We start from the raw sequence: 26,167 nt of genomic DNA on the forward strand, positions 1-26,167 counted from the left end.
CAGAATTTGTTTCCTCAGTGCCCACAAACTGCAGCAAGCCATTAAGTTTGATTTTACTACTTTTTCCTTCTCCCCCTCCCAGCCCCATGCCTCTCCTTTCCTCCTTCATTTTCTCAGCAACCATTTTGTCTCAGCCTTCCTTTCTGGTTCTTTTCCTTAGGGATAGTAACTCTGAAGGCTGTACACACTTCCTATATATCCTTGACCCTCAGAGCTTTTTGACTTCTATTTTATCAACTAGTCAAAGGAAATTCAGCATCAATTCAAAAATGCTCCTTTCTACAAAAAAAAAAAAAAGGTATCTTATCTGGCCAGTTTTCTTTGAAATGTGATTCAGGTCGAAATGGATCGACAGACTTTGTAGAAAGCTCTTGCTGAAGCTTAAAAGAGGGTCTTGCATCTATGGGGTTTGGCTCAAAGGCATGGATTTCCTTTCCAGCTCTGTGAGTCCGTAACACAGTGGCTGCAGGGAAATGACAGTGAAATATAGTTGTCTTTCGTTGAGCCTGGATGTGAAAAGAAATTAGATGTGTTGATGGACCCCTCTCTGGAGCAAGAGGAGCTGCTGCCCCTGATGCTCAAGGCTGCCTCCAAAGGGAGCTTCAGCAGCTGGATGGTGCTGGCAGAGGGGCTCTCCCGGGGAGATGATGCAGACGTGGGGAACAGACACTGAGTGAGAGAGCTGTGTATGGAGGGAAAGAAGGAGCACAGAACATTAGGGAGGAAAACCTGTGACTTTAATAAAAGCTCTGAAGAGCTCTGGGACTAGGCCCCAGCTGTGAAGAAACCATTCCTCCATTGCTTCTGTTGGACTTCAGTATTTCTAGACAAGCAGGTTTGTACCACATTTCACCTCCTGGTGAGACCAACCACCAACGTCCCAAACACTGACTAACCTGTCAAAAGGGACATTTATCCTGCCTCCTAACTTTAAAAAGAAGGATCTGATTCTGCTTTGCCATTTTGCTTCTGACATGGAGAAGAAGGACGTTTTAAATAGTCACCAAGCAGAGACGGATCAAGCTGCTGATACCTGTCTGAATCCACAGTTCCAAAACAGCTGTTCACATCTGTGGTTTTGCCATGGGGCATTTGCTTTTGAAAGGGGCCACAAAGTGAAAATTTAAATGCCTCAGATTGCTTTCTAGTTGTGTTTAGGGAGTGCTTTTTGGGAGAGAACAGATCAGAATCATTCAGCAAGGACAGTTTTCTTCCCAACTGTGTGATCTGTAAAAAGATTGTGTGAGGTCATATTGGGAAACAGAGAAAGACATCCTATTCCCTGCTCCACAGGAGCTTACCTAGTCATGATCATGCACCACCTCCAGTTTTACCACTCTTGGACCAAGTTCCTTGTGATTCTTAGACAATGGATTTCAGGAGAACATCAAAAGAATCTGGTTGTTCCTGTAGTACCAAACGTGCCTCCTGCAGGAGCAGTGAAGCATTACCTCACCTGCTTTGCTGTGCAGCATTACTGTCCCAACTACCACGAGCTGCTCCACCATGGCTGTTGTCATCTTCAGAGGGACCTAGAGAGGATCAAATGGAGCAAACAAGCTTTTACTGCAACCCCGCTATCTCTTCTGCCTGTTGGTCCATTATTACTGAGTCTGCGTCTTGCTTGTGTCAGCTCACACCACCTTTATTGTGGGGCATCACCATGAATGTGCTAATTTACTGCTTGGATCATAGGGCTGATGTGACTTTTACTTCTTTGGTGTTTCTCAGACCATCATTTCATTTCTACTCCAAAGCTGAGACATCTTTCCAGAAAAGCAATACTCAGAGTCCTAATACAAACTACATCTCTCTGTGTCTTAAATTCATTTAAAAAAATGTTTTCATAAAAAGATTTATTTCCAGGGTTTTTACCCAGACTTCTGCATGGAGTTGGCAAAGACATTATGTAACAGCTAAATCTTCATTAGTTATATCTGTTTGCTTTGTGCCTTCATGACAAAGATGAAAGCTGTAAATAAGTATATTGTCCCATCTTAACAAGGATAGTGTATCCATCAATAAGGACACTTACTCTGCTGAGATCTTTGCAAGGCTGTAGAGGGGAGTAAATTAAAGGGAGAACAACATCCTTCATCTGAAGTGTCCTTGTTCTGTCACTTAATGTTTTACCCTTGCTAATATTTTTCAAAGTCTGGCTGTTAGTCAAAAAAGTCACTCAGTAAATGTGGCATATTTTTTCCAGCCTAAGTCTGCTCGATCCTAGAATGATTCTTCCAGGCAGCTATGGCTAGAAGTGTGACCTGAAACTTTCTGTGTCTTCTCACCATAATTTCCCAGCAGTCATAGAAGTTTCCCAGTGGGATGTGTGGGGGTGGAAAGGGCAATCAGAGGAGGTTGTTCAGCTGAACAGGGAGGTGCAAACCCTTGTTTGGGGCAGAAAATGAGTTACCTGCATAAAGGCAGCCAGGATGAGACCCCACTCTTTGTAGTCCACCTCATTCTGGACTGACTGGTTGGTAACACCAAGCTTAACCCAAGGTGTCTCCTCCCACTAAACTCACTTCACTTAGGTCCCAGTGAGGTGCAGCAAAAGCTATGTGGTAACTTGGAACTGTCCTTGTGTCCTGTGTGTCCTTGGTCCACAGGCAGATGCCAGGGCCCACAGTGCTCAGGCAGGAGCTACAGGTGATCTCTGGGAGAGAGTGAGGAGGGAGTAAGAGATGGTCAGTGCCGCTTGCTGGGAGAGATCCACACTCCCAGCTCCCTGCAAGGGAGCCCCAACATGGGAAGCACATCCCGTGTCAGCCCACCTGCATTCACAGCTGGAACTGAGCCCACACAGCCTGCACAGGGAGCTCTGCCCATCCCCAGGGTCAGAGAGGAGCAGTTTCCAGCACACAGAGCTGTGAGCTTCCCCTGATGTGGCAGAGCTCAGAGCAGCCTGACAAGGCACTGAGGCTCCCACTGAATCCAGCACCTTCCCTGGCTCCTCTGCATGGCATTTTATCCCTGCCTCAGCACGGGTGTCCCTGATTCACACGGGTTAAACAAACAAAAAAATGAGTGCAAGGAGTCTTGAAGTGATGGACTGTCTCCAGGTTTATGGGACGGTCCAGGAGTGAAAATCAGAGTGTGGCCTGCAGAGGGAAGAAAAGAGCTGTGGTAGCATCACTGCGCTTCCCGGGGGTCTGCTCTGCTTCCTGCTGCTCCTCTGGAGCAGGCTCCGAGTTGAATAGCTGCCTTTAAACATTAAATACATTCAAAGCCCATTCATATCACACCGAAATTAAACTGCTGGATTTCATTCAAGAGTCATTCCCCTGAGAAAGGGCTGAGAAGAAAATAATGGTTAGCTGAATGCCCCACCCATTCAGCACACGGGAAAACCTCCCAGGAGGAAAGGTAAGGAGTGAGGCTGGGCTATCGCCTCACCTCACTGCAGCGGTATCTGTGTATAAGCCAATTTCTCAATCCATTTAGAAATTCACTAATTGTCATTGGAACTATTTGCTGATGACTGTGAAGTAGCTTGGTAATGAAGAGGAAGTCCATTTATTCGTTAACATTTGCGAAAATAATTGCCTGTCACTCCACCGAACATCCTTTGCCCCAGAAACATTTACTCTTCAGCACCTTTTTATTTTTTTCTGAGCTGCACACTTTGAAACGCCACTTACAATTTCCAGTCCCTGAAGGGCTCGTTCTCAGCCTCTGTGACAGGAGTGAGGGTGAACACCCCACAAGGGGACACTAAACGTCCTGTCACTTCTGCTGCAAGGAGAGGAGAGTGTATTAACTGTGCTGCAGGCTCTGGCTGCCTGGTTGCAGCTCCCAGGTACTGCTGAAACTGTGGGTTTTACAGGGCTGCTGCAACTCTGCAGCCTGCCCCACTCCTCTGCCCAGCATCATCCCAGCAGGGCTGGGAGAAGCCACGGATGCAGGGCTCAGTGACAATGGCTCTGTGTCTGGCCCAGGAGAGAAGGTGGCCCCAGCGACAGCATGTGAGCTTTGGGGGCTGTCTTCTGCCCCCTGTTTGATAGCCCTGCTCACAGCCTTCACCACGACAACAAAAAGACTGCATACAGCCAGGCTTGCACCAGAAAGTGAGTCCTAGAGGGATGAATAATGGTTTTTGGAGTGATGTCTCAGGAGGGGAGGAAATGGGAGAGGATGAAGATCTGTATTCCTCAGCCCTTCATGCCAATTGCCCCCATGAGCGCAGCCAACAGCTCTGCCAGCACCTGATCCTGCCATGGGTAACACAATGTGGGGATGGCTTTGTCTGCTGTGCTCACTGGCTCAGCCCTCTCCATCATGCCCAGCACTTCCTCTGCTGCCACCACCACTCCCACCAATGCAGGCAACATAAACAGACTTGTTCCTTCATTTTGGGCAAGCAAAATTCAGCACTGCATGGCCAAGAGGCTCTGAGCCCTCTGCCAGCTGGCGAGGGTGGGCTTGCTGCTGCAGGTCACCTGCATACTCTGGGTCCCTTGCCAGGTCCCTGGAGAAAAGTGGGAGACAGAGTTTGCCACCCTCTGAATCAACAGAGATCTGCCAAATCACACCTGCTTGGCTTATGCTGCTGTCATATCTTTCACTCCAAGGGCCACTTGTTTGTTTGTCAAAAGCAATGAATTTATTCCCATATCTGTACCCAGGGCAAGGAGCATCTCCTGAGCATGGGTGGCCACCAGTGCTGACTTAGCAGCGCGTGGAGAGGGAGATAAACGCTGCCCTGCTGCTGGGACCCAGTGGGGCCATGCACTGTGCCCCTGCCTCCTGCTGCTGCAGCCAGCTGGGAGCCAGCAGAGCCGTGTAACAGCAGGGTGTGTCACTGCCTTGGCTGTGGCCAGGGACAGTGCTCATGTCCCCAGGGAGGAGCACGCCTCAGCAGCTTGTCCCGGGAGTGGGGAGTGGAGCAACTCCTGCCTGAACAGGATGGGGCAGCGAGGAAAGGACTGCCACGAATGCACTCAAGGTGTTGTTCGTGTTTGAGGTGCAGCTGCAGCAATGCTGCCCAGCAGCTGGGCTGGCCACTGCAGTTTGGGATGATCCAGGCCGCGTAATAACACCTTACAACATCCTACATCCATAGACCCTTGTCATTCCAGAGTGTCCAATGGACCCATGGTAGCCCATGGTTCTTGGGAATGGCTTACTGGATGTATTTGTTGGCCTGGGGTGAAACCTTTCGAGTGTTTCCAAGTGTGAATTGCTGCAGATACAGCACTGTGGGAAGGTGGGGTGAAGGGGTAGGTCAGGCAGGTACTTGGGGTTTACTTCTCATGTAGTGGAGCATTCCTGGTTTGGGAAGACTGAAGATGCTGTGTTTACTTCTTGAGCAGATATTTGATGCATTTTAGAATTAGGCAACTGTCTTTTGCTTTCAGGTGCTGAGGTGTAGAGAGGGAGAAGTATGTGGGTGAGTGTAAATCAGCTCTGTGCAGGGAGAGCTGCCTGTTTATACCAGGGGATTTAGGCTTCCAGATATTTAATTTCTGGTAACTGTACTTCAGCTTGTTGAAACATTTCAGTCTTGAAAAGCCTCTTGTGGATAATGAGCCTACAGGGGGGAACCGCTCCCAGGGAGCCTCAGACTGAGGATCAGGGGGGTTGTGGGCCTCATGCTAGCAGTGCAATTAGTGAGCAAGGAGGTAGCCAGCATTTGCAAGAAAACTCTGGGAGGGGAATAAAACAAAGTGAGAGAGAGGTTTTGCTGCCCCCCTTGAAACCAAGATCAAACACAGCTCACCTAAGTTTAAAATGTCCCATGTGATACATCATGGGGTGAGGGATCACAGAGGGTAGAGGTTGGGGGATGTAGATCTTTCCGCTTTGAGGTCTGGGGTCTGCCTGAAGAAAACTCTGGAAGGGCTCTGCCAGCCCCAGTAGGAACCTTTTGTGATCCTCCCAGAGCTGTCCCTACAAAGGAGCAGAAGTTTGGTGTGACCCACTCCCTGTGCCCTGGTTCAGGGGGCTCGTGCTGGAGGGTGCCCACCTTGTCTGCAAACCAGGATAAGAAATGTCCCTGCTGAGGAGCTGGGTTCACAGTCTGATATGTCATGGGGTCCAGCTCTCTCCTCCTTCCTGACCATGTCCTGGGGCTGGCAGAGCCATTCCAGAGGAGTCTGTGGGGCACAAGCCTTCTCCAGGCAGTCCCTAGACCTCAAAGCAGAACCATCTCCTACATCCCAGTGGGTGTCACCAATGGGTAGATGGGCAGGAGAGAGGACCACTGGCAAATGGACACAAGGGGAAATGGGAGGAATCCTCACACCACTGTGTGAGTGGCCCTCGCTGATGAGCCATGGAGACCAAGCTCCTGCTGGCAAGTGTTAGCCACAGGCCTGCCTGGCTTCTGCTCCCCACTCATACCTTCTGCACCCTGTTAATTATTACAATTAATTGTTGCAAGGGAAACAAGGCCAACATGCACCAAAGTCCAGTGTGAGTGAGAAAATCAGCAGTTTGCTCACAGCCATGAGCCAGCAAACCACAGCTACCACGGAGCTGCCTGGGCTGCCAGGGGACACGGCAGCAGCCCTTGGAGTGGCAGACATCGTCGTGGTGGTTCTGTACTTTGTCTTTATCCTCGCTGTCGGGATATGGGTGAGTCCCTGAGGGGGCTGGGATTGGGACTGCCTGAGCCAGAGAGGCTTTGATTCTCCCTGGACTCCTTCTGGGTACCAAGGGGTTTGCCTGCAAATGGCATCCTCTGCATCACTTATCCCAGAGCCTGTGGAGTGAATTTGGGGGTGACAGGAATCCTTCTGTGAGCCTGCACTTCCACCCCACATGGAATCCCATGCTGTGGGATCACTCCCTGGAGATTGCTCTGGGAATGATGCTCAACTCCTGTGCTACAGAGCAGTCTCATATCTGGGTGTGGACAGGCAGGAGGCAAAAGCAAAGCCAGGGCTGTGCTGGAGAAGACTGAAATAGGACCTTAAAAGCTTTGGAAAGATTGTTGCTAATGATTCCTTCATGTTGTTTGGTGAAGGCCACTGTCACAGACACCTACTGCTTGGCTGAACCCTTCTTTCTTTCCCAGTTGGTACATTCACAGAGAAGTCATTAAACAGGTACAAGCAGCTTCTTTCCAAAGCACAACTATCAGAACCCTGCACAAAAAGGGGCAGAAGTAGTGTGTGGAGCCTGGAATAATTAACAGATCCATAAAATTATTTTGGAGCTGGTGCTGAGGCCAGGCACTAAGGATTCTGGCTTGGTCTGACTCAGGGGAGGGCAAATGGAGGAAAACACTTTTCACAGTTCTTTTTCCTGTTCTTTTTCCTGTGCTTCCAGTCATCAGTACGAGCGAGCCGGGGGACTGTTGGAGGCTATTTTCTGGCTGGACGATCCATGACCTGGGTGCCTGTGAGTGAAATGCTTCCCTCTGTTTTTTATGGTTTGAAAGCAATTCCAGGTGTGAGAGCAGGTCTGGTGAGGGGACCCAGCCTTTTGTAGTCCTGAGATGAAGGGGACAGATGAAGGATCCACAGGGAATCACCCCACACATCTTTGCCAGTGGGCTGCAGCATGGAGCTGCCAGGCCAAAAGGGTAACTCAGCATCTTCAGGGTTTTCCAGCTTTCAGTTTCTCTGCTAAAGTCAGCAGTAAAAATGTTCCCTTTGATGAAAGTTAGGGAATGCTGGCTGCCTAGCTGGGTTTGAAACTTACTGGCCTCAACTCACCACTGATGTTCCCAAGTCAAGAGAGAATTAGGTAATCCAGGAATGTGTTATCCAGTAAAAAGTATTTAGAGATTGAATTAGAAATAATCCCTAATCCCAGGATTTTCTGAGCCCTTGCTATTTAAAGCAGAGTTGAGTTTATTGCCTAACGATGGAAAAGATATAAACTTCAAACCACTGAAGTATAAATCTTCACTGTGAAGGAAAAAATAATCTATTGGAGGCGCCTTTTCTTGGGAGTGAAATGTACATAAAAAGATAATTTAGAGCTGGAAAGGAATAAAAACACCACAGGAATAAAGATTCTTCTCAGCCAATGCCAGACTCTAGAACCATATATCTCTCCAGTGAGTCGTGGGTAACGGAATGCACTTCTCAACCAAAACAGGTTTTTTTCTTTTTTTTCCTTTGGCTGTGCATTGCTCATAAATTCACTAGGCTAGGTTTTCTGCCTCTTCCACCAGAGACACATGCACCTCTCTAAAATGTCATTTCTTAAATGTTCTTTAAACTTCTGTCTCAGCCAAATGACATTTAATGCAAAAGCTTAGCTTGATGGTTTTCTCTAATTAGGAGGGGGAAAATTAAAAGATACTAAAATTGAATATTTTTTCCCTCAACCTTGTTCTTTTAAAGAAGATTTCTGGGGTTTTTTTCTATTAAAAAAACAAAAAACAAAACCAAAACCAAACAAATCCCAAAACTTCCTCACTGCTTTTGGCTCCAATCACAGGTGGCTACAGAGGCTGTTTGGTACAGGTCAGCTCCTGCCTCTTCTGAACTCTTTTAGATTCAGAGCAACCTCTAATGCTGTTCACTTCCCAGATTTGTTTGTCAGAACTGATTCCACCTCTGCAGCTCTCCTGCAGGCTCAGGTCCCAGGCTCAGGTCCTTGTGACCTTCACCTTGAGTATATGACAGGCTTATCTGAGTTTTATTATTGTTTTTATGAGAGTGACAGGTTCACACGTGCATTACACATGCAACTAAGCCCTGGTAAAAAATTGCTGCTCCTCTGCAATGTATCTTTTTTATTTCTGTATCTGATCTACATATCAGGAAGACTGCACACATCTCTTGCAAGCACTGGTTGCAAAGTCCTGTTGCAGCAGCTTCTTTAACCAAGAGTTTTGTCAGACAGACAAGAAGGCAAATTCACCATGGGTGTTGATGCCATATTAATGCTTTACCTTGTCCAAAGGTGAGAAGCAGATCAGCTTCCATCATTCCTTGTTTCACAGGTGACAGTACTAAGGAGAGAAAAGTTCATTGTAGGTGATGTGCCTAAAAGCAAACTGGAGGATGAAAAGGCTTGACTTGTCCTTTGGGTAACTGTTAATTTGACCCTGAGAGAGGTGTGATGTTGGCATGCAGAGAGGTGAGCCTTTGCACCAGTAGAAGTAGTAATTAAGTAATTAAGTAGCCTTTTCCCTGTTTAAAAAGCCTTGAGGCTGGCATTCTTACAATTAGGGTGTCAATGAGCCATGGCAGGGACAGCCTACCCTGCCCACAGCCTGCAGTTAAAGCTGACCTGAGGTGTGAGCATTTTCCAGCTGCTGCAGAGCTGCTGCCTCCTTGGACACTAAACACAGAGACCTGCATGCTCCACCACGTCCATGCTACAGCTCAGGAGGAGCTCCAAGAGAGCATTCCTGTCACCATGGCTGTGTGAGCCAGCAGCACACACGTCAGAGCAGGACTCCAAAGAGGCTGTCTGCAGGGCATGGGGAGGCAGAGCAGGGTCAGAGACAGCACTTTGCTGGCTGCCTAACAAGGGAATGGAGGAATCCAGCGTGTTTCATGGACACTGAGGAGTCTGTGGTGTCACAAGTCTCCCCTCCCTCAGCTGTGCCCCTGTAACAGGTGTGCTTCTCAGGAGAGCCACTGGCAAAGCGAGCCCTGATTCTGAGACTAAGCTTTGCACTGGAATGGGGGCAGAAGAAGGGAGCAGGAACATTCTAAGATAAAAAAAAATATAGGGTTTATCGAGAGGTAAACAAAAACTCAACTCTCCATTAGCATCCAGCTGCCTAAACTACAGGGAGATGAGATCCTGGGGAAACAGACTTCTCTTCTGGGGAAACGCTTGGGTTGATACAGAAGTTCCTCAAAGTGACTTTCTGAGTTTCATCCCTGTGCCCTGTGTTTCAGATTGGAGCATCCCTGATGTCGACTGATGTGGGCAGTGGTTCCTTCATAGGCCTGGCAGGCAATGCAGCAGCTGGGGGCCTTGCTGTCGGGGGCTTTGAGTGGAATGTAAGTCAGTTCTGTTGTCAACTAAGATGTCACTGCTTACAAAGGGATTGGGGTTTCTCTCCAAAATCAGGTGTTTAACAGTATCAGCAGCAACAAGTGCTCAACTCTCAGGAGAGAAGCCTCCAGACATTCCGACAGCCATGGAAACGTGAGATCTTTATTTTTGTTTCAGTGGAATTCACTAGAATTATTAGCTCTTTGGCCTTCCAAGTGGTATGTGGCCTTATTTTTAAGCTTTAGTCTGCACTTATGAAGATTAAAATAAAGGATAATGAATGCTGGAAAGGTACTTGGATAATCACAGGATTCTGAGTACAGGGAGATGAAAAAAAAGCAAAAAGAAGCAGCATGTACTCCCATATTCACTGTAAATCCATGAGAATCAGCAACACTCTCTTCACCTGGCAGCTGCCAAAATGTCACATCTCTGGGGTGCACATCTGGGTGTGAAAGCAGGTCTCATTCTGCCCTGTTGAAGTGGCCTGGAAAATTGCCACTGACACCACACAAGAGCATGAAAACCAGGCCCTTGGTGTGCAGTGCTAATGAAATTTCTCAGCTGATGAGGAGCGAGATCGGTGCCAGCCTCACAAGAAGCATCACTCACCTAACGCTGAATCTCTTGCCTACCTCAGCAGAGAGTGTTAACAGTGCCAAGCACAGGCAGGGCCCACCAAAAGCTCTCTCCTGGGGTATGTGTTCACTGCAATGTTTTTTTCTAGACCATTAAGGTCACCTTTAAATCCTTTGTGAAGAAAACAGAGGTTGAGTTCAGTCTGGTGCATGTAGGACATAATACTGCTGTACTCCAAGGAAATCTATTCAAGTTGCTTTAGAAGCTCATGAAGACAAGATTGTCTTTCAGGGCAAATCTAACTTCATGAGTTCAGACTGGAAAGAGAACTTACATATGCCATTTCTCTCACTCTGTGCCATGGGACATCATTCAGCTGGAGGGACCATATGAGCATCTTTCACCACAGCCAGTCTCTGCCACTGCAGGAGCCATGGCTGCCCTCAATCAGTCACAATCCCTGCTCACAGGGATCAGGTTTTTTTCTGAAAACTTAAATAACCGATCAAAATAAATGTAAGCATGAAAGATAATGGCTGGAGACAACCAGGAGGTGAGGTTTGATGATCCAATGACTTTCATTTACCTTTTAAGTTCTGGTGTTTGGGCTTTTGCTGGGAATCGGAGAAGAAATACATGAGGAATGCTTTTACACTTTCCAAAAGACTCTTCACCTGTGGCAAAGCAACTAAACTGCCTCTTTATCTACCAGTGACAGAAGCACATCTGCACCAGCCTGCAAGGAGAACATCCCAGCAGAGTCTTGCTGTTGCTTATTTTTATGCTCTGCAGGGACAGTCTGCTGCCTCAGCCTCATCACTTGCTAATCAAGCAACAAACAGATGCTCCCCTCCTGCTCTGAATCACTTAACTCTTCACTGCCACAGCATCAGTGGTTTTAAAGGCCATCAAATACACCTCCACCTTTCAGAGAGCCAGAGCAACAGAATACACCATCCTTCTCAAAAGACCAGGGGATGGAAGAGGAAGTGACACCCATGACAGAGAAATACAGGTCTTAGGAGGAGAGCTTTGAAAGCTTCTAACTGAATTGTAATAATTCCTCCAGAAGCTGGCTCATCTTATGAGCAGGGAGAAAAGTCAGTCTGCTTCTCATGGCACTGTGCCTTTCTGCTTTCTTAGGATGGCCACTGACAGAAGAGGGGGAAAAGCTGTTCCCATGTGTCAAATCCTGCACCTTTATTTTCTTTCTCTTTAACAGGCCATCTGGCCACTGCTGGCTCTGGGCTGGATCTTCGTGCCTGTTTACATCACAGCAGGAGTTGTCACCATGCCTGAGTACCTGCAGAAGAGGTTTGGCGGGGAGAGGATCCAAATCTACATGTCCGTGCTGTCCCTGATTATCTACATATTCTCCAAGATATCTGTATGTATCCAGCTGAACACAGCCCCTGTGTCCAGGGCAGGGATAGGGCATCCTGGTACAAGGCAGAGCTGCTCAGAGAGAACTTGAAAGTACCAACCCTGCTCCCAGGAACAGCAGCACTGTGTTAGTGTGCTGCTCTTGCCTCTGTATTGATCATGGAGACCTTTCCTAAGAGAGAGACAGAGCCCTCATTAAACAGCAATGCACAGTGAGAACTTTACAGGGATGTGCAACTAATTACTAAACAGTGTAAGTACCATGGGCTGTCTTCCTGCTTTTCCTCTTCTATCACATCAAACCTTAGGCATCAGAGATAGAGGAAGGGCTGCATTGCCCCATCTGAAAATCTGTCTGGCTGCATCTTGTAGAGATTAAATTCTCTTAAATTATCATAAACCTGCTGTTGTTCTTGTAGTTGAATTTTCAGCATTAGGTATTTTATGGTTGTTCCTCTCTCTTTTTCTCACTTGTGTTGCACAGAAAGGGTACAGTGAAAGGGAGGTAGGTTCTGGCTTGAGACAAAACTCAGCATCTTTTCTGAATTGCTTGTAGCATTGTACCCAGCTGGTAACCAAAACCCAGTGTAGCCTACTGAGCATCTCCCCCTCTTAAATGCCATTCAGAAAGAAGCAGAAGTTATGCTCAGATATTTACTAAGAACTACCCGTGCCCTTGGAGGGAGAGGAATGTATTTGAGAGTCCATTACAGGGACTGAAGATGTCAGTCCTTTGTCTCCAGCTGATTATCCCAAGGTCAGTACGAGCCAATTTTCACTAGACCTTTCTGAAATATTCAGATCTCAAATTGCCTTGGGAGACACTGACTGGAGATAAAACACTCATGTGGCTTCAAGGTCCTTCTCCCAGGCTTATTGTGTCTCAGCTCCTGGAAGAGGCATTAAGAGGAGTTCCAGGCTGGGAGTGTGGGGTAGATTTCCTCCTCTAATGGGCAGCTCTTGGTCATGCCACCCACTGCTGTCACCCCTGCCTCCAGCTTTGCTCTGTGGGACCGGAGCATAGCCCTGGGTGACAGAGTGAGGTCCTGCAAAGAGGTGCTTAAAGCCTCTTTACCTGTGAGGGATTAATGGCAACTTTCTCCTGCAGCAGCCCAGAGTGAGCACAGCCACACAGCCAGGGTATGAAACAGAGCTGTCTTTCAGAGTGACCTTCAGCAGAGCAGTGTTTGCCAGTGCTTTTCAGAGCAGGACCCTGGCCCCCATCACGGCTGTTTCATCTCAGTGGTTTCTCCTCTGTGCAGCCAATTCATGCATGGCTGACGGATGTGGCTGGGGGAGTTTATGGCCATGACAGGTGCTTTCTATTAAGCAGAGCTATTGTTTGTGGAGAGCTCATTTAGCGGCTGGCTGGACAGCAGGCACTTGGTTACAAGAAGGATTTTTCTCCCTGTGCTTTCTGCCCAAACACAGGTCAACAACCACGGCACTGCAGAGTCTTCTCAGCTTGCAAAGAAAGCAGAGATCTCAATAATCAGTGTTGTCAGAGGACTGATCCTGCATGGCTGCAGGGGTGGTTGTGTTTGCTGCTGGGAAGCCAAGCCCAGAAGGGACAGGGATTCCTGGGTGTACTGGCTGTGCCTGTCGTGTCTCAGGCCTGCAGAGCTCAGGGGTTGCACTGGCTCCTTGCTTTTAAGGTGCTTATTTCAGATACAGCAAATGGAATTCCTGCCCCATCCCTTGTCTCCCTTGGCAAAGGTCTTCACGTGTATCTCACCCCACACCAGACCTGCAGGTGTCCTTCCACCTGCTTTCCCAACATACACATCTCTCATATCACCTTCTGCAATTTTGAGTGATGTTATCTGTGTAATTCCAGGTTTCACCCAGTTTCTGGTGTCACTCTCTACCAAAAGAGAACAAAAACAAAACACAGCTGATGGGAGTTCCTGTATTTCTAGTGAGGTTCTCAGCAGGTATAACCTGTTTTTCTGGAGTCACTCTAATATGCTGAACTGCACAGAGAAACCACCTGTTGACTTCTCAAATAAACAAATCATGGTACAAGACATCAGTGACTCTTTAGGAGTCATTCAAGAGGGAGTGTCTCTGGACCATGAGGCAGCCCTGGGAAGAATAAGGCCTCTGCTATCTCTTTCCCTCCTGTGTCTGCCTGTGGATACATGGGCTCTGCTATCCAGGGATGTGTTCACAGTCAGCAAAAGTGACAGTTTACACCAATCCTTCTCTGTGCCAGCCAGGATTCTATGACTCAAGATGGTTTTTATTTCAATGACTTTTTGGTCTCTTGGAATAGCACCTTCATTTTCGCACTCCTGCTCTTCCAGATCCTGAAAGCTCTGACCTGGAGGAAAGTTTTTCTTTACAGCAAAACAAGGTTCAGAGCCAAGAGTGCCAACAGCTCTTCTCCTCCCCTTCCAGTTCACCTTTGTGGTGTCCTCCCCTGTCAATGCTTTCAGCTGCAGAGGGCTGCAGGCTGCTTTATTAGATTTCATTTGCACGAAGCACTGTTAATGCCAGACTGCCCTTGTTTTTTTTTTTTATTCCAGGTAGATATTTTTGCTGGAGCATTGTTCATCCAAACCTCTTTGGGATGGAACATCTACTTGTCCACCGTGCTCTTGCTAGCAGTGACTGCTGTCTACACCATAATTGGTAAATAGCTGGTTTTAAAGGACACATTATAAACTGGAGCCTAGGATAGAAGTTTCCCATTTCCTACAGAAGGGAAAGAGTATTCAGGTCCTGGTCTGAGGGAGAGATTGCCTCAGTTGCTGGTAGTACCTGCCTTGTCAATCCCAGTTGTTGAAAACCTTTGACTCTTCCCCTCTCCCCTCTTGGCCCAATGGAAAGTGGTACGGGGGGAACATCACTGTTTTTAGAGGATTTTCTAACACTGCACAAGGCTCTTGGCTTCCTCTGCGCAGGAAGTTATCACTGCCCATATTTGCTAATTTGTTCCCTTTCTGTAACTTCAGCTGTTAAGATGCTGAGCTGCCTCCAAGTTCTCTCATGAACATGGAAAACCTTCCACGCTGTTCCTCACAGGAGGCTTATTACAGCTGTGGGCTCCAGGGGACCAGCTCAGTGCCTGTCCTGAAATCACAGGGCTGGGGCTAAAGAAAGTTTTTTCAGGTGAGGTACCTGTTTCCTTGTGCAAGGTGATGCACTGACCACTGTCTCTGGTTCTCCTGGCAGGGGGGTTGACTGCTGTGATTTACACAGACCTGCTGCAGACTGTGATCATGGTGCTGGGAGCTTTCTTCCTCATGTTCATAGGTAAGTGGGACCTGCAGTGCCACCACACAGCATTTTAGTGGTCCCAAGGCCACTAGACCTTAGCAGGGTGCCTCACCCTTTCATGTGTGGTGCAGAAATGAGTTTTAACGCCTCACAGAAGTGATGCCAGCACAAGTCTCATTCTCCAAGCCATCATACTTTCTTCATCCTTTGCACTAACTATATGGGGGTGAGGATCTGGATAACTTCACCTCACTGGAGTTGCCAAAGAACTTTGGAACATCACATTCTCAAAGCCAAATTCAGCTCTCATTAAGCCCATGTCAATTCAGAGTAATCCTGCTGACTTCCACTGTTGACTTTTGGAGTTACTGTGGAGATACATGTGGGTGTAACTGAGTGGTCTAAAAAAGTAAAGAGCAACAAGGAAATGACAATCTGTTATGGCACGTGCCACAGTGAGATCCCAGAGAGTGACCTGTGTCTCTGAGCCCGGAGCACAGCACAGAAAATGCTGATGATTTAAGATGAAGGGATGTGTTCTCGTTTGGTACTCTGATAACTGGTTTATTGAACACAGCCTTGATTAGGTGCAGGGACAAGAACAAAATATTGGGCTAAGGGCACAGGGTTAAATGAGGGACAGAAGGGGCAGATCTGAGGGTCGAGGTCCAACAGGGATAAGAGAAAGTGGTGCAAGGCAGTGAATAAAGACTGAGAGAACCAAGGGGATAACAGGGGTGGAACAACGCAGCAAAACAGACACAGTGGGGGGTTAAGGGAAGGAAGAACGTTCTAGGAAGGGTACATGAATGGTAAACAGGGGCTGAACAAGGGTGGCATCAATCCCCACACACTATCAGAACACCAGAACCCAAAAGGCACCAACACGTGGCTGCAAAAGGCCCATGGGAGGGAGGCCTTTTCTTACTGTATCCTATAGAGGTGTCTCTTCCCTTTTGCCTCTGCCCCTCCAGGGCTGAGGTATGACCACCCTGGTGGCAGACCCTTGGGCTCCACAACCTTCATCAGTCTTTGTTTTAAGCCTTCTTGGCAAACAGAAATAGCTAAACCAGGTATATCTTTTTTCATGTTATACTTTCCTGCTCTAGCTCTCAGAGGGTGTATAAGTGAAAACTAGATGCAGATGACATTGCAAGGATTAGGATCCTGGAGTTTTTCCTGCATCCTCTCCCAGAATGTGTTGCTTAAACCACAAGGACTCTGGGCAAAATCCAGCTGACTTCTGTAGAAACTTTGACTTCAAAAAGCAAGAATGGAATGAAAAGTAAAGGTGATAAGAGGAAGATAAAAGAAAAGTAATCACGAGACTCAGATAAGATAATACCTTTGCATGATACAACAGCCCTTAAATCACTGGCATTTTCTTTACAGGGTTTAAAAAAGTTGGCTGGTATGAAGGACTGCAGGAGAAATACTTCACAGCAATACCACAGATAACGGTTCCAAACACAAACTGTCACCTCCCACGTGAAGATGCCTTTCATTTGTTCAGGGATCCCATCACAGGAGACCTTCCCTGGCCTGCCCTTATGTTTGGTCTCACTGTGGTGGCTCTTTGGTTCTGGTGCACTGACCAGGTAAATGAAATCTTTCCCTCAGCAGACAAACCACTACAGTGTTATTTTCAGTCAACTCCTCAGTCTGTGGTTCTGTGAGCTAAAAAATCACTGTGCCTCAGTGTGCAGCAGTTGCTACCTTTTTTTTCTGGTCTAGACCAGAATGTCTCACTCCTTCCACCTTCTCAGCAAGCTGCTAATCTTATGCACTTCTTAGTGCAGTGAGAACAGGTTGTTTTCATCCATCTTTATCCCACTGTGGGCTGGTGAGTACTGGGAGTCTTCATGACAAGGGTATAAAAATGTGAATCTGGAGCTGGCTGTGCTGTGCCCTTGAGTAGACCTCCAGACAATATTCCTCCATTCATATTCCCAGATGTCTCATGTCCCTTATTCCTTTTCAAGCTACAAACAAGGAAAGCTGTGTGTGTTTCTCAAGATGCGGTGCTTCTGTACTTTTAGATGGGATAATTATGAAACCCCACCACTGAGCTCTTACCAGAACTCCCACAGTCTGCTTAATTCTGTGTCTCTTGCTGCCATACAGCTGCTGTCTCCAGCCCTCAAGGTGGCTTCATTTCAGTCAAGGGTGAAATTATTCCTGTAAAGGAAATTTCCATGCTGCCCTCTCCTATAGCCTGTGGACTGAGCTCTGAGTGGTGGCAGCAGGCTGCAGTCAGTGAGGTGGGAAAGCTGTCCTTGGCATGCAAAACACCCTGGGATCCTGCGGGATGAAAGTCATCCCTGAGAAGGAGAGACAGAGAGAATAGATCCTCTCTCTGCTGTGCTTCTGTTTCATTCTCTGTTCCCTCTCTGCTCTGGTTCCAGGTGACGGTCCAGAGGTCTCTCTCTGCCAAGAACCTCTCCCATGCCAAAGGTGGATCACTGCTGGCAGGATATCTGAAAATCCTTCCTGTGTTTTTCATTGTCATGCCAGGAATGATCAGCAGAATTCTTTACCCAGGTAAGCCTTCCCATCTTCCTTGGCATGAGGGTCCATACCTGCTGTGACCACTAATCCCACACAGGTCTGCCAGCATTTTTACATCTGGGAAACTGCTGTCCTGCAGGCATGTTCATAGAGATTCCTGTTGCATCATGGTGCTTCCGAGCCCTACCTCCACCTCCAGTTCTCCCACAGTGGCAGAAATCACCAGAAGTAGCCATAAGGGGCTTACTTTGCCACTGGGGACATGTAGCTCCATGCAGTGGACATTGCATTCATCTGTTTGTCTGTCTGGAGTCAGTGAAATTAAATTCATGGAGCACTGAGGTTGTCCTTTGGATCCTATGGATTACATCCATTAGATATTTTGGAGAGTTTTAGCAACCTACCACACAGATTCATTTAGGTCCTGGTGGATTAGGTTAAATGACTCTCCCTTATATCCTAAGGAGCTCTCATTGCTGGTTTCTCCAGAGCCTTCCCCTTTCCAGGAAGAATAACTTGGTTAGAAAGAAGAAAGAACCCATTTCCCAGATTTTCTATATAGGAGTAAATGGGACTCCAGCATCCCTGGGAACCCAGCTGACAGGTTCATGGAAACAGTCCAGTTCCCACAAGTGACAAATCATCAAGGATTACAGTTATGCAACACCCAGGAGACTTTTAGCTGTATCCTGAACAGAATTTCAAAATGTCACCTCAAAGTTTCACCTCTATTATATGATATAAAGCATTTTCCAGCTCCACTCACTGTAGCTGTGTTCTACCTCTGAATTTATATGAAACTGCACAAGGCTGAATTGAACAGGATTTGTTCCCTTGATCTAAACAAGCTGTGGCTCAGTGGGGTTTGCACTGACTCCTTGTTGTTTCCCTGTGCCCCACAGATGAAGTGGCCTGCGTGGACCCAGAAGTCTGCAAAAAGGTCTGTGGAACTGCTGTGGGTTGTTCCAACATTGCCTACCCGAAGCTGGTGATGGAACTCATGCCTGATGGTGAGAAACACCCTTGTGGAGCTGGGCTTGAGCCAGGCTCTGCAGGGGGGGATCAGGCTGGCCTTACCCATCCTAAGGATGTGTAAATCTTACAGCAGACACCAGACTGCAGGATGGAAAAAGCAGTGCTCAGAGGCTCAAGGCCCAGTCCTGATTCCTCTTCTGTGTTTTGCTCCCTCAGGGCTCCGGGGTTTGATGATTGCAGTGATGATGGCAGCCCTGATGAGTTCCCTCACCTCCGTTTTCAACAGCAGCAGCACCCTCTTCGTTATTGACATCTGGCAGCGCATCCGCAGGAAGGCCTCCGAGCAGGAGCTGATGATTGTGGGCAGGTCCTTACATTTATTTATGTCTTGTTCCTCTCATCATCTGTTCTGAGTGCAGCTTTTACATCCTCCAGGCTGGACTCACTGAGAAAAATCTGGTGCCTGCAATATAGAGAGGGAGCAGAGCTTGGGAAGAGCACTGTGTTTTCCAGCTTCATCTTGGATAGGCCTGGTCAAGGAGAAACTGAGTGTTCCACTGAGCTAAGCAGATAATTGCCTCTCTTCTCTCTAAACTTATTATAAATACTGCTTTAAATGAAATTTTTAGAAAAGCCAAAAGTGCTCTTGAGTCACTGTCACCAGAGGTCTACAAAAAATGTTATTTTTGCATCAGACAGGAGTGATACATTGCAATTAGTTTTGTTTTTTGGTTTTTTTTCAGGGAAAAGTGAAGAGCTGAGCCTCCCAGCTTTCTGTCTCTGTGATAGCTTGTAGTGTCCTTTGCTGAGAAATTTTGGTGCTGCTTTATATCAGGGCATATAAAGTTCTCCTCCAGACAGGGGGATTTAGGCCGCATTCAGTGTGGAGATTTTGCCCTCCAGTCATGAGCATTAAGTTCTGAACTTTGCTGAGGCGTGGCTGAAGGCTGCAGGCAAACTCACATTTCACCATGGCACAGTGGGTAGAGGACAAGTACCTCTTGTTCAGCAGTATGGACAAACCTCTGTGGCACACGGTGCAAAGGCACAGGAAGGTTACAATATTCACCTGAGACCCCAAACACAATTTTAATAAGTAGCAAATGAGTTGGAATTTGGCAAAAGCAATAGACTGAGCACATTTCCTGTTTGGAAACGTGGCAGAAAGATTGCTTCCACAACCCACCAGCTCCCTCTTTCTGTCACATCCAAGAGCAAGGTCACTGAAGACCATGTCACACTTTTGGACACACCAGGCTCACTTTGGGAGAACAATTTTCTCTTTTCCTGTGTACACAAGGAAAGGTTCTTGAGAGTGATCTGTGGATTTTTTCTTAGGAAATTCCAGGAGAATCTGGGAGTATGTTTTGCTGCAAATCTACCTATAGAGTTAATACAAATTTATCCTTCTCTCTCAGAGTCTTCACCCTCATCCTTGTGGTCATCAGCATTCTCTGGATCCCAATCATTCAGTCAGCCAACAATGGAAAGCTCTTTGACTACATTCAGTCCATAGTCAGCTATCTGTCCCCACCAATCGCAGCCCTCTTCCTCTTGGCAATCTTCTGGAAGAGGATTAATGAGCCTGTAAGTGAAGTGTCAACAACCAATTGATACATGTATTTATTTTGATAAAACAAATAAATATCGCTTCCCTCAGTACCTAGCCTCTGAGACTCTTTAAACTTGGAGCCAGTCCAGCTCAAGTGTGACAATTAGACAGCCTTTCCTGACACAAATTAATGAATTTTATCCCAGTCTCTAATGGGTGTGGGCTTGCTTCTAGGAAGTCACTGCAAGTGGTACATTGTGGCAGTCCCATTTGAAGGAATGAAAGGGAAGTTGTTCTGCCATTTAGGGATGATGTGTCAAAGTCTCATTGGAGGAGCATTGTTAGGCGGAGATTCTTGCATTGTTTGTGCTCTATGTGCTCCATGTTGATGAGTAGTGAGAGAAAATGAGGATTTTTACCTGAAAAAAGTCTCCATTGATGCAACTCAGTGTGGATTTCCATCAAGCAAAAAAAAGTATTGGGAAAGAGGGAGAAGAGAGGGAAAACTACAACCAGAGGTCATTTGCAGTGACCTATTCTTTGTGCTTGCCTTTTCTCAGGGTGCTTTCTGGGGCCTCATTGTTGGCCTTGCCGTTGGTCTGGTTCGGATGATCATGGAGTTTATTTACACCGCCCCGTCTTGTGGGGAGGAGGACAAGAGACCAGCTGTGCTAAAGAACGTGCACTACCTCTACTTTGCCCTCATCCTCTCTGCCCTCACCACCATTGTCAGTGTCGTCATCAGCCTCTGCACCCCACCGATCCCTGAAGAAAAGGTAAGCGACTTGCAGTGACACCCTTTGCCCAGAGCCCCCATCTGGCTACCAAAAATCCCTGAGATCTGCCTTTTCCTGCTCCTGCAGTGGCTAAGAAATGGTGTGCAATACATGTGCTGCCAGGAAGCCCTTGCTCCTCAGCTCTCCCTCGTGCCCAGGTTGCTGAGCTTTAATGCTCAGCACTGAGTGCTTCAAACTGAGTGTGAGTTCCCATGCTGTGCCCAGAGCTGGGCAGACAACACAGCCCATCCTAACTGGAGTAGAAAGAACAGAAGAAGGGGAAGGAGATGAAATCACATTACAGAGCACTGCTGAGGAGGAATTAAATATATCTAATTGTAGCATCTAGCCTGTTTCAGCAGAGCCAGCATCAATCTTGCAGGCAAACAAGATTAATATCTTTTGCAACATGGGCATTTAGGAAAATAACATTTTGTCCCAATGTGATCTCAATTAAATTTAATAACTTTGAGGGAAGCACAACTTTCTTTTACTTAGCACATTAAAATGGTGCAGAGTTGGGAGGTTTTATATTATAAAGCCTTAAAGCAACTCTTCCCAGTCCCAAGTTTTAAAACAGCTGCCAATATAACAAAACTGCCACCTACCTCTCAGCAAAGGTTACTGGATAGATTAAAAAGACCTATTTTTTTCCTGTCTAACTGCATGAGAGAGAAAATGCTGTGATGGTATCAATCTGTTGCTTCCTCATAACTTGTAAAGCATTAACCAGCTCCATCAATTTTTGATGAAATGTTATAGGTGTCAAGGATACCCCACTCCTAAAGATTACATGAAAGCAGGTGCTCAGATAGGGGAGAGGAGGGGGGAGAGAGGCTGTCTTTGTGTCTGCTTGGAGATAAACTCTCAGCTTTTATTAGCTATCAGAGGATCCACATGGGAGAGAGAAATACTGGCAAGGAGGCACCATTAGTTCTGCTGCTTACGTTGTTCATGACTGCTCAGGGGTGGCCAGATGGTTGCCAGCAATTAATTACTGTGGTTTAATGAGTTCCCACTTATCATCTGACCTGTGATAGCTAAACATGTGCAGTGCTCCCTGCCCACAGCAATAGCAAGATAAGATGCATTAACACAGCACTGGTGAACAGTGAGCATCAAACCAGCGGTTCAGGAGATGGAGAAACTGGCTCCAGCATCTCCAGACTTTTTAGTCTGACCTCAGAGGTATGAAAACATTTCAAGCATCTTCCAGGAGGGGCATTTCAGCATGGACCCCACTATAAAAGAATTAGAGAAAGTGAGGTTATGATCTTCAGAGATTATGATCTTAAGAGATTCCCCAGGGGAGATTTTCAGTGGTATTTCTACTGAAATGTGTGAGTTTATAGGTGCTGGATGTAAATGACCTTATTTGACACATTCTTCAAAGAGCCAGGGGTATGGTCAGGGAGGGCAGGATTTTGGCTGAAGCAGCTGTGTGCAGTTATCCCAGAGGAACAAAGGATGAGAGGTGGTGGCTGCCCTGCCTCAGGTGCCTCTGGAGAGCCAGGGAAGGAGAGCTTGCTGAAGAGCCAGGAACTAACATCAGCTGGGCTTTTTGGGGGAAGTTTTCTCAATAGGGTTGTTCAGGATAGCCTTTTGGTATGCTATGGACCCCACACAGTGCTGAGCTCAGTACCTGACCTCTCTGTAAGAGATTCTGATGTAGAAAATGAGTGAGAATTAATGATACTGCATGTGGCAGTGAAAGGCTGGACACAGAGATCCAGATCAATCATCTGATATTTGTGGGGCAGAGAGCATCCCACATGCTCTCTGCCCCTCAGTGTCTTCCCACCACAAGGAAAATGGAATGGACTGCCAGGAAATTCATGCCACTAAGCAGTAGCTCATTCCCCCTTTCCATAGCTCAGTAGGAATGGGAGAGTCTGTCCCCATTTCTTTTTTGTCTGATTCCATTCAGTTTCTACTGTTTATCCCTGATTTCAACAGGAAAAATATGCCCTTGTTCCTCAGAGAACAGCCAAAGGGAAGCTGTGGGGTTTAACTGAAGTAGGAGACAACACTGCTGGGTTTCTGCCTGTCTGGTATGAATCTGAGTGGGCAGCACTGAGACCAAAACTTTTTGTTTTCCTGGGTCAGATTCACCCCAGGTTTTCCCTAGACATGAGCAGAGGTGTGGGTTTGGACCATCACTTCTGGTGACATGGTTTCTCATGGTTTGCCCCCTCATCTCCAGCGAGTCTGTGGCTGTGCTGTGCTGGCTCAGGGACAGAAGTGTTTGGAAAGGAAGGGCAGGGGCTGGAGATCAGGGTGGGTGTGCCAGGCTCTGTCTGGGTAGAAACTGGCACCTGGCCTTTGTGTTTGGCCATTATTTACTTGGCATGCAAGTGGGCAAACCGGTGGTGAAGAGCCTGAGTGTTGCTGTGGCTGTGGCTGGGAGGGGGACGCTGTGCTGGGTGTCCTGCATGAGGAGCTCTGAAGCTCTGGTGCATCCTGGTGAATCAGTTCCCTTCCTGAGCCTCAGGTATTTCTCCCCTAAGACTTGCATGGGGCTGGTTCTGCTCGTCCTTAACTGCAGTGCTTGGGGATGGAATGATGAAAGACACGGTACAAGAGCTAGGAATTGTGTCATTTGTTTTGTCAAGCAAAAAGAGCAGAAAAACAAGCCGGCAAAGACAAAGCCGAGGAAATACAGTGATAGATCATACCTCAGCAGATGTAAATCACCACAGCTCCATTGCCTTCAAAGACCAGGAACAGCTGTTGAGCACAGTTATGTCACTTTGCACCAGCTGAGGATCTACACTGGACAACTTTAAATATTGAATCTCAATGCTTTTGAGATAGTAAATGGGCGAAAGGAGAAAAGAGATTTGTATCTGATGTTAGAGTGGTACAGCTAATGTTCCTGGCTTTAAATGAATTACAATCTGAGAACTGCAAGCTGTAGCATTTTCTCCTGCTGTTTTGGACACTCTCCCATCCCTGTGGTGATTGATGCTGTGCTGGAAAACAAGTATGCAAGGAATTTGTTTGGTATGCTCCAGAGTTCATATGTCTTCATTGTAGGTAGTCCATATTGTGTCACGCCGTCCTTGAAAACCCTGCAAAAGAGCTTACAATTAAATTTGAGACTGTGAAGCTGAAACACAACTGTCAGGTGCCAGATGGCATTTTGGAACAGAAGGATTTATTCTAGTTTACAAACAACAAAAGAAAAACTTTGCTGAGTTCTTGCAAACTCCCTTTCCCAAGGAGACTGTGAGGGAGGAAAGGGAGGGGAGCAGCCCACAAAGCACTGAGTGCTGCACCCCAGGGGTCAGGGCTCACCCCGCCAGGCTGATGGATTGGCAATTCCACCGGCTATACTCTGGGCTTGGGATGTTCTCCCTGTGTCTCGAGGTCTGGCTTCAGTGGCTCCTCTTGGTGCAGAGCTTAGGAGGAGCAGCAAGCCCACCCTGCGAGCTCTGAGGTGCTGCAGCTCCCACAGCATCCCTTGGTGGCTCTGACAGCCAGACACGCTCAGCCCTGTGGGTGCTGACAGGAGCAAACTAAGGGGGCCTCAGGGCTCCCCTAGCAGTGCTCAGGGTGACTCTGCAGGCGGGAGCAGAGCCTCAGGGCTCCCCAGGACCCAGCACAAGGCTCCCTCCTGCTCCCCTGCCCTTGGACATGGTGGCCTCAGGCAGCACTTCCAAGGTCCCAGTCAGTAAAGCTGACACAGCTCCCCTGCAGGAAATTCTTAATTAGGCATTTTCCTGCTTTTCAGGCACCCAAGACACTGCCACCATCTGCCTCCCCTCCCCATCCCTTTGGGGATGCACAGGCAGGCACAGCCAGCCCCATGGAGGCCTCCATGGCCACACAGAGCTGCTGCTCTGCCCCACACCAGTGGCAAGGGGGAGAAAGGGGCATCTCAAGGAATGCAGCCAGCCCAAACTCACCGGAGCTCCAGGCTGGAGCGCTGCTGTGATGCTTCACCAGGAGCTCTCTGGGGTGCTGGTTTGCTTTTCTGGCCATGGAGGAGACACCAGCTCCTGGGTGGGTCAGTGGGATGATGCCATGAGGTTCCCTGTGTCTATTCTGCTGTCCAGTATCACCAATAGACAACTGGGAATTGCTTCCCTCTGGCGGAGTCCAAGCCCCAGGTACACCCCAACCCTTGATTCTGCTGCAATATGCAGAGACAGTGGTTCAGTGACACATGAGTAGAAGAGAGTAAAAAGGAAAAAAAGTTTTGGAAATTCTTTAGTACCCTGAAACTTTACTGTGTTCCAGTGACATTTCCTAAGTGATTAAAAAAAAAAAAAAAAGAATCCCGGAGAAAGATGAGGATCATCAAATCAAAGCAATTTAGCACTTCATGACAAGAAAGATTAGCCCTGCCCAATGCTCATCTTGGTTGAAAATGATTTAAATAAAGCTATAAATCTTCTGGAAATTATGCAACATTTTGTGTCAGCTGGAAGCTTCTGCCCGGATTTTTGTGTGCAAAATTCAAAAATTAAACTCGCGTTACTTTGTAAGTGACCCACTGGGGAAGTTCCATATTTCCATACGGGCAGAGCAGGGAGGCAGCTGCTCCTGTGTGACTTTGCCTGCCCTGTTGTCACCACTGCACCTCTGCACTGTCCCCCCCTGTCCCCCTCTGCCAGGCAGTGTGGGCTGGAGGGGGAGGGCAGCCGCTGGACTCGGGAGCTGGGGTTGGGAGGGATGGATGAGCCTGTCCCTGCTGCTTGGCCTGGCCAGGGCAGGGGTCAGGAAGAGCCATCCAGATCCTGGGCATGCCAAGGTCAGCCACAGCAGCAGCAAGCTTGGCTTAACCCCAAATCCCTGAGCCCCTGGGGTGTCTGACCCCCCCACAGCTGCCAAAGGGCCACTGAGGTTTGCAAGATCAATGTCTCCTGTGCACTCCTTGTGTTCCAGAGAGAAGACTTTCAGGCTTGCTCTAGGGTAAGAGTTTCAGAACTTGGGCATTTGTAAAGCAGACTGATTGTCCTTTGTGTCTTTCTGCAGAGACAGGCAATGTCTTGTATTGGCCCATCAGAGAAATCTGGAATTTAAAAAAAAAAATATTCTAAGGCACAACAGCTGTCTGTGACTGACTGTATCCAGAGGGGGTATCTTGGCTTCTTTTTTTGATTTTTTTTTTTTATTTATTTGACTTTATGACCCTTCCCTGTTGGAGCACTGCCAGTCTGGATGCAGACCATCATGATTTCAGATCAATCACATGAGCCTTGCAAATAGGAAGCTGCTTCTCCAACTTCTACTAAAGGGTTACTCCTCAGAGACA

General features: G+C 47.5%; 1 protein-coding gene across 1 annotated transcript in view; it reads left to right on the plus strand.

Moving 5' to 3' along the window:
• The first annotated feature begins 535 nt into the window (after positions 1 to 535).
• The window catches only part of SLC5A9 (solute carrier family 5 member 9), a 28,430-nt gene continuing 2,798 nt past the window's right edge, over positions 536 to 26,167 (plus strand). Inside the window, 13 exon segments of the mRNA XM_058843370.1 lie at positions 536 to 655; positions 6,307 to 6,576; positions 7,273 to 7,344; positions 9,813 to 9,917; positions 11,714 to 11,878; positions 14,403 to 14,508; positions 15,052 to 15,132; positions 16,489 to 16,694; positions 17,502 to 17,637; positions 18,507 to 18,614; positions 18,796 to 18,946; positions 19,998 to 20,166; positions 20,692 to 20,907. Coding sequence (XP_058699353.1) covers positions 536 to 655; positions 6,307 to 6,576; positions 7,273 to 7,344; positions 9,813 to 9,917; positions 11,714 to 11,878; positions 14,403 to 14,508; positions 15,052 to 15,132; positions 16,489 to 16,694; positions 17,502 to 17,637; positions 18,507 to 18,614; positions 18,796 to 18,946; positions 19,998 to 20,166; positions 20,692 to 20,907 — 1,905 coding nt within the window.

The sequence above is a fragment of the Poecile atricapillus genome, chromosome 7 (assembly GCF_030490865.1).
Source record: "Poecile atricapillus isolate bPoeAtr1 chromosome 7, bPoeAtr1.hap1, whole genome shotgun sequence".
NCBI lineage: Eukaryota > Metazoa > Chordata > Aves > Passeriformes > Paridae > Poecile > Poecile atricapillus.